The following is an 8,557-nucleotide window of genomic DNA, read 5'->3' as shown; positions in this document are numbered from 1 at the left end:
TGATATTCTCCAGCTTCATCCATTGACCTGCAAATGCCATAATTTCATTCTTCTTTAAGGCTGAGTAATACTCCATTGTGTGTGTATATATATATACATATATATATGATATATATATATATATATATCAATCACATTTTCTTTATCCATTCATCTGTTGAAGGATACCTAGGTTGGTATCCTATAGTGAATTAAGCTACTATAAACATTGATGTGGCTGCATCACTGTAGTCCACTGATTTTAAGTCCTTTGGGTATAAACCGAGGAGTGGGATAACTGGGTTAAATGGTGGTTCCATTGCAAGTTTCTCCTAATGTATCAAATATTGGTGTCTTAAACCCTCCAATTATTATAAGAGTCAATTATGGATCCAGTAGTTCAACTTATAATATTTGGGCCTGGAAATTTCTTTTTCATATTGTTTGTATTCAGTCAGCTTTAAAGTAGTGTAAAAGTAAAAAGAAAAAAAATATATATATATATAATTCAAATGATCTCATAATGTCACTAGTTTAGGAAGGGTCTATTTCTAAATAAGAGGGAGTAAGTTCTGTCTTTTTCACTGAACATAGTGATAAACCTAGGAAAGATGCATGGATCAGTCATTTGTGGATTCTGAAAAGTAAATAGAAGAAGGAAGTTTGGAGAAGAAGAGATGAATTTGAAGTGTCATTGAACTCACAGAGTGCTTACTGTTTTTCCCCTCTGATATTCCTAGCCTGGACTCATTGCAGCCTAAAAGTCAGAAGTGCAGATCAGTGTGGAAAAGAGCTCCAGAAGATGCCTTCCAGTTCTGGCTACAGGATTTGGAAAGGAGTTTCCAAATATACAGAGAGAATGGTGGGGGCTGGGATGTGGCTCTTTATATATACATATAAAGATTTTTAGGGCTGGGGAGATACCTCAGTTGGTAGAGTGCTTGCCTTGCAAGCACAAATCCCTGGGTTCAATCCCCAGCACCACCGAAAAAAGATTTTTTTAAAAATAGGGGATCCCATGTGTTTCTTTCTTTTCTCCATGCTTTAGCACTTACATCCCTAGAATCCTACAGCAGCAATAATAATGTAACAGTAATGATAAAGGGGGCCCGCGAGTGCCTAAAACTTTGAGGAAATGGCACATTCTTTTTGATTAGAAGAGCTGTGCTGCCAAAACTGAGCAGAGGGCAAGTGGAAAACCTGCATTGCTTTTTTCCATTTCTGTCCTCCCATGGCTTGACTCCAGACAGGCACAGTCACAGGAAGTGAGCAGCAAAATGTGCTACATAAAAACCTAGCTTTTTGATCAGAGAACTATAAAGGGACACCCCAGGGAACTGGTCAAAAACAAGGTGAATGCTTGCTGCAGGAGTTGAGCAGAGGCGCGCATCCGGGTCGCAAGATGTCAGGCTCCGAGGCCCTTCCTGAAGGCAAGCACCAAAGCGTCCCGCAGGAAGCGAAGGATGTTCACCGAGAAACAGCTGCAAAATCTGACCCTCCTTCTCACCAAGAACCCAGACCCAGACCCCAGCCTGAAGAGAGAAATGGCTTCGAAAATGAACTTAGACCCAGCGGTCCTGCAGGTTCGGTTCAAGAAACCCAGAGCAAAACTCAAGAAAGAAAAACGTAATGTCCAGCAAAATCAGGAAGCCCCCCAGCCGCTGTTTGCAGAGCCGGCAGCCAAGGCCAGGCCCGCCGGCAGCAGCGCGGGCGCCGCCCTCAGAGCGCCGGGCTCACCCCGCTCGGCCCCGATCTACACAAACCTCCAGACCCCCGCCTTCCAGCTCAGCATACGCCCCCCTTTTAAGGTCCACACAGGCCACCCCGGGAGCCACAAAATACTCCACTTTGGCTGCTGCCTGGACTCCAGCGTATACTGCCTCCACCCGATTTCCCAGCCTTCCAGGTGCTCCCCAGTCTGCGCGACGTCTCGTCTCCACTCCGCGGTGCCGAGGACGGAGTGAGGCTGGACACAGGTGCCGCGCCCGCGTGATAGCTGTGTAGCTTTGTGAACACAGGATGCTGTCCAGCAAGGAGGAAGAACGAGGGACACAGCGGGTGGGTGGGTCTCGAACCTCGCGTGGAGAACGACGAGCTGAGAGCAATTTGGTTTTTTTTTTTTTTTTTTAATACTGGCGATTGAACCTGGGGGCACTCACCACATCCCTCCTTTTTTATATTTGTTATTTAGAGACAGGGCCTTGCTAAGTTGCTGAGGCTGACTTTGAACTTGCGATCCTCCGGCCTCAGCCTCTAAACTGCTGGGATTAAAGGCCTCCAAGAAAGCTCTCAGCTCAATTTGGTGTTTTTAATGGACCAAGTTCAAGTGAGTTCTAAATCTCCATTTACAGCCAGGTGTGGTGGCACCTGACCCAGCCTTAAGCAACTTAGGGAGACTTTCTCAAAATAAAAAGGACTGGGGGAGTGGTTTAATGACTAAGCATCTCCTAGGTATATCCCAGTACCAATAAATGAATACATAAATAAAATACATAATAATCATTTACTATTAAAAAAAAAAAAAAAAAAGGTGACTGGCTAGAAGGAGGATCTCTGGAAAGAATTAATTTATGATTTCCAGGTTAATTCCCAAGCTTTGAGTGTATGCATCTCAACACCATACCATAGACCTTGAGAACTGAGCTACTGTTCCCACCCAGAATCTTAATTGGCCACTAGTTGGTAAACATGCAAAATAGATTCAAACAACACTATAAAGCCTTGAAAACTGAACTGCTATTGAAACCACAACCTAGAGAAGTCTGGTTGAAACTTGGTATGATCCCAGCCATATTGATTACCTTCTGAAACAAGAATATCAAAGTTCTTTATAGGATTTAAACAAAACCCATAGTCATGCAGCATAATATTCAAAATGTCCAAAATACAACCTAAGATTACTCAACTTTCAAAAAAGCGGGACAATCTAAACAGGGAAAAGAAAACAGATATTAAGATGACAGACATTGGAGTTGTCTGATAGACTTTCAAAGCAGCTATTATGTAACTATTTCAAGAACACTCTTGAAATAAATGAAAACAATAGAAAGTGTCAGCAAAGAAATAGAAGAAGCAAATGGAAATGTGAGAATTGAAAACATAATAACTAAAATTTAAAGCTCATGAGATGAGCTCAAGGACAGATGACAGAGAAAACTTAATGACCTCAAAGTATATAATAGAAATTAATAATCTGAAAAACAGGGAAAAAGATTAAACAAAAACAGAGCCTTGGGAATCTGTGGGATGATACTAAAAGGTCTAGTATGTATGTTCTCAGACTTCCAGAGAGGAGAAAGACTGTGAGACAGTAATGCATAAAAGAACATTGAAAGAATGTTTGAACACTTCTTAAATTTGATGAAATGCATAAACATGTGGATTCAAGAATCTCAGCAAACCCCACAGATGATGAGCTCAAAGAAAGTTATGCTTAGATACATCATAATCAAACTGCTAAAAACTGAGCACAAAGGAAAATTATTTTTTTTTAAATGTTTATTTGTTGAAGAGATGACTCTGATTTTTGAGCAAGTAAACTAGGAGTCTTTCCATCTCCACAGCTATTTGAAATTCTCTCTCTCTCCTTTTTTTTTCATTCTGGGGATTGAACCCAGGGGCTCTTAACCACTGAGCCACATCCCCAGTCTTTTTTTTTTTTTTTTTAATTTGGAAACTTGCTAAGTTGCTTAGGGCCTCACTACATTGCTGAGATTGGCCTTCAACTTGCATTCCTCCTGCCTCAGTCTCCTGAGCTGTGGGATTACAGGCATGTGCTAGCATGCCTGACTGCAAAACCCTTAACAGAGATTTTTGTCTCCCCACAACACCCCCCCCGCCAAAAAAAAAAAAAAAACTTGGAAGAAAAAGCATACAGGAATCATGATCCAAATAATGGTGGATTTTTCATAAGAAACTATAAAAACCAGAGAAAGTGTCATGGGGCACACCTTAAGAACAGACCGATCACCACTGAGAAGTCCAAATTTGAGAGTCTTTATTAAGCCGGCCAGCTGACTTCTCACACAATGCCCCAACAAATGGCTTTTGGGAGAACAGCCCTGACCACAGGGTTGTAGGGGTTCTTATACCAAAAATTACATTAATCATAAGTGTCTGTTGCTATGATTCCAAATCACACATTAACATTATGAGATCATCGACAGAGGGGGAAGTGGGTCAAAATGACCCTTACCTGGGTACAAACTAAAGAATGGTTACTAACATCCACGCAATTACAGTTCATGTGGTACGTTGTTTAGGAGCAATAGGACTCAAAAGAGAGCAATTTTTCTTTACATAGGAATTATCATTCTGTATTGTTAAACATATCACACTAAGTAACTGATGATAGGTACAGAGGCGGGGAGTTCCCATGGGAGAAGCTTATTTCCTACATAACATGGAGTCTCAGAGCAAAATGGAGTCTGTTTAGTCATTTCCCTTAGAGTCTGGCCTATAACATTCTCCTGGAGCCAGTTCTGTCATCCCATCACAAAAGTAAACTATTTGGAGTGCAGTGGGGTGGTGGAAAACTCATTTCAGAATTGTATATCCAGCAACAATTCTTCAGAATTGAAGGAAAATAAAACATTCTCAGATGAATGAAAACAGGTGCAAGCAGAACCTGCTGTAAAAGAATTGCTGAAAGAAGTTTTCATGAGAAAGGAAAATGATAGTAAAAGGAAATTTAGAACATTAGGAATGAAAAAAGAGCAACAGAAATGGTAAATAGGTAAATTCAACAAATTATTATTCTCCTCTGTGTTCCTTAAAACATGTTTGCCGGTTGAAAATGAAAATTATAACATTGTCTGATGGAGTTTTCAATGATTAGATTTGGAAGGCCTATATGCTGGCAATATTTTTTTCCACTTATAGTGGTAATATAAGTATAATATATTGATATTTTATATTATTAAGATAATAAATTATATATGCATATCAAAAAGTTATCCATATTATAATTCCTAGAGCAACCATTAAAAACAGGACAGACACCAGAGGGCAGTTCAGGGGAGACAAAGGAATGAAAAACAGGGATCAAACCAAAAACAAACAAAAAAATTGACCTAAGCCAAATATATTAGTAATAATATTAAGTGTAAATGGGCTGGGGTTGTGGTTCAGTGGTAGAGCACTTCCCTAGCATGTGTGAGACACTGGGTTCAATTCTCAGCACTGCATATAAATAAATGAATAAAATAAAGGTCCATCAACAACTAAATAATTTTTTTAAAGTGTAAATGTCCTCAATTACATCAACTAAAAACAGATTGTTCAAGTGAATCCCAAAAAAAACCCTATGACTCAATATGTGCTGTCTATAAGGAATTCATTTCAAATGTGACATAGAGATCAAAAGTAAAAAGAATGGAAAAATATAAGCAACTCTAATTGAAAGAAAACTTAAATGGCTATATGAACATCAGGCAAGTTAGACTTCAGAGCAAAGAAAGTACCCTGTGAAAAAGTGTCAATTCATTTTTTTCTTATACAGATGTTAGTTTCATTAAGAGGACATAAGAATTCTAGTGTTTATGTACCTAACACAAAAGAACTTCAAAATACATGAAGCAAAACTTGTAAGAATTGAAAGAAATAGACAAATTCACAATTATCATTGGAGACTTCAATGGTCTTCCCTAATACCAAAACAATAATATTAATAATAATAATTAATAATAATACAAAGCATGTTCTCTGATGATAATGGAATTTGTTTAAAAATCAATATCAGAAAAGGAACAAGAAAATCTCAAAACATTTAAATATTCAATGATTTTTGGTGCTGGGGATTGAGAATAGGGGCACCCAACCACTGAGCCACAGCCCAGCCCTCTTTTGTATTTTATTTATTTTTGTTTTTTTTTTTTTCAGGTGGTGGGGATCAAACCCAGAGCCTTATGCTTACAAGGCAAGTACTCTACCGTCTGAGCTATCTCCCCAGCCCCTGTATTTTATTTAGAGAAGGGGCTTGCTAAGTTGCTGAGGCTGTCTGAATTCTCGATCCTTCTGCCTCAATCTCTGGAACCACTGGCATTACTGTGCACAGCTAAACAATGTACTTCTAAATAATCCATGGGTCCAAGAGGAAGTCTTAAATGAAATTAGAAGTATTTTGAAGTTAAATAATGGAAAATATTCTCTATCAAAATTTGTGGGATGCTGCTAAAATGGTGTCTAGAGAAAACTTTTAGCATTACATACTTATATTAGAAAAGAAGATGCTCTCTAACCCATGACCTCAGTTTTCATCTTAAGATAACTAGAAAAAGAAGAGCAAAATAAGTTCCAAGCAAGTAGAATGAACAAAATAACAAGCACACCTAAACTGAAAATAGAAAATTAATTGAGAAAATCAATAACTTGAAATTAGTTCTTTGAAACAATCAATAAAATTGATAAAATTTTAGCAAGACTGACAAAATAAAAATAAAGATGAGGGTTGGGTTGTGGCTCAGAGGTAGAGAGCACTCGCCTAGCATGTTTTGTAAGCACTGGGTTCAACTCTCAGCACCACATAAAAATAAATAAAGGTATTGTGCCCACCTAAAACTAAAGAAAAATATTTTAAAAAAAATAAAAAATAGGGGGGTCGGAGGGGTTAGTGTTAGGGTTAGAGTTAGGGTTAGGGAGGGGGGCAAGAATGGAGGAAGGAAGAACTGTATAGAGGGAAAAGAGGGGTGGGAGGGGTGGGGGAAAGGGAAAAAAATAACAGAATGAATCAAACAACATTACCCTATGTAAATTTATGATTACACAAATGGTATGCCTTTACGCCATGTACAGAGAAACAACATGTATCCCATTTGTTTACAATAAAAAAATAAATAAATAAATAAATAAAATAAAATAAAATAATTAAAAAAATAAAAAATAAAGATGACACAAATTTCAGTACCCAGACCAAAACTTGACATTGTATCACATGTTCTGTAGATATTAAAAGGATAATAAGAGAATCATGAAAAACTGTGAACCCACAAACTCAACAACTTAGATGTGAGGGACCAATTCCTTGCGAGCTACAAACTTCCAAAGGTTGCCCAGGATAAAATATGGAAAGATGATTAGGAATGAAGAAGGAATGAATCCTTTATTCCTCAGGTTATTGTTGCCCTGATACCAAAAGCTACAGGTTAATGCCTCTCATGACAGACAAAAATCTTCAATAAAATATTAGCAAATTGAATCCAGTACTATATATATATATATATGTTTTAAAGAACAAATCATGACCAAGAGGTGCTGAGGCTGGCTTTGAATCCACAATCCCCCTACCTCAGCCCTCTGAGCCGCTGGGATTTCAGGTGTGGGCCACCAAGCTCAGCTGTTTTCCTTCTTTAGATTGTTTTGAAAAAGTCCAACCCTCTTTATTTTGAGACAGGGTCTCGCTAAATTGCCAGGGCCGGCCTCAAATTTGCCATTCTGCCTTGGTCATCCAAGTAGCTAGGATTACAGGTGTGTGCTACTACATTCGGCTTTTTTATTTTTTTCGCTTTTTTTTTTTTTTTTTTTTTTTTTTTTTTTGGTTGGGGGGTACCGGGAATTGAACCTAGGGGTGCTTAACAACAGAACCACATCTTCAGATATTTTTGTTTATTTTTTAAAAACTTTAAAAATTTTGTGACAGGGTCTCACTAAATTGCTTAGGGCCCCTGTAAATTGCTGAGGCTGGCCTCAAACTTGTGATTCTTCTGCCTCAACTTCCAGAGTCACTGAGATTATTGCTGTGCTCCACTATGCCAAGCAAAAGATTAATATTCCAAAGACATATTAGAGAATATTAGAGGACAATATTCAAGATACAATATTTCCAATGATTTTAAGTTCGTTAGTAAGTTTTACATTGCTTAAGAAAAGAACACATTAGTGATAAAGATTTACAGCTCTAGCCAGAACACCTGTAATCTCATTCACTCAGGAGGCTGAGGCAGGAGGATCACAAGTTTAAGACTGGCCTGATCAATTTAGACCATGTCTCAAAATTTTAAGAAAGGGTTGGGAATATAGTTCAGTGGGAGAGCACTTGACTAGTATGTATAAGTCCCTGGATTTGATCCCCAGTATTACTACCAAAAAAAAAGTAAATATTCACAGCACCATTTAGTGAATGAAAAAATTTATGTCTTATTGTTTCTGGACATGCATTTTTTTACATGTTCTTATTTAATTAGTCATATATGGAGTCAAAATTGTTATATAGATCACTGTGAGACAAATGAACATAGACTTACAGACTAAAGGGGTTTTTTGTTCCAACAGTTGAATGACATCCAGAACAAATTATTTTTTCTATGGACTAAATAACAACACCACCCTTTGCATGATGGGCTCTTAATTCCTTTCCCTTTTCTGCACTAGCAAAGAGACAAAAAGGATATTTAATTTGCTGAAATTAAAGTATGATTCAAGAAATATTAAAACTTCTTTTTATATCATTTCCACATATTAATAAAAATTTAAATTAATAGGAGATATTGCCAGTTTAAAAGCATTAAATATTATATCTTTACTTATGTGATTTTAAATTACAGTTTCCCTGAACACTCAAATATTTAGCACAAATAGCTCC

The 8,557-nt window shown here is 37.6% G+C and overlaps 1 protein-coding gene across 1 annotated transcript; it reads left to right on the top strand.

Annotated features, from left to right (window-relative positions):
* Positions 1–1,442: 1,442 nt before the first annotated feature.
* LOC306643678 (divergent paired-related homeobox-like) lies at positions 1,443–1,943 on the top strand (the record flags this gene model as incomplete). The annotated part of the gene is made up of 1 exon (XM_079109918.1): positions 1,443–1,943. One exon carries the CDS (start codon positions 1,443–1,445, stop codon positions 1,941–1,943), a length of 501 nt encoding a protein of 166 aa, XP_078966044.1.
* Between the last annotated feature and the right edge of the window lie 6,614 nt (positions 1,944–8,557).

Source organism: Sciurus vulgaris (assembly GCF_902686455.1).
Source record: "Sciurus vulgaris genome assembly, chromosome: 14".
NCBI classification, from domain to species: Eukaryota; Metazoa; Chordata; class Mammalia; order Rodentia; family Sciuridae; genus Sciurus; species Sciurus vulgaris.
This window is presented reverse-complemented; position numbering and strand designations above follow the sequence as displayed.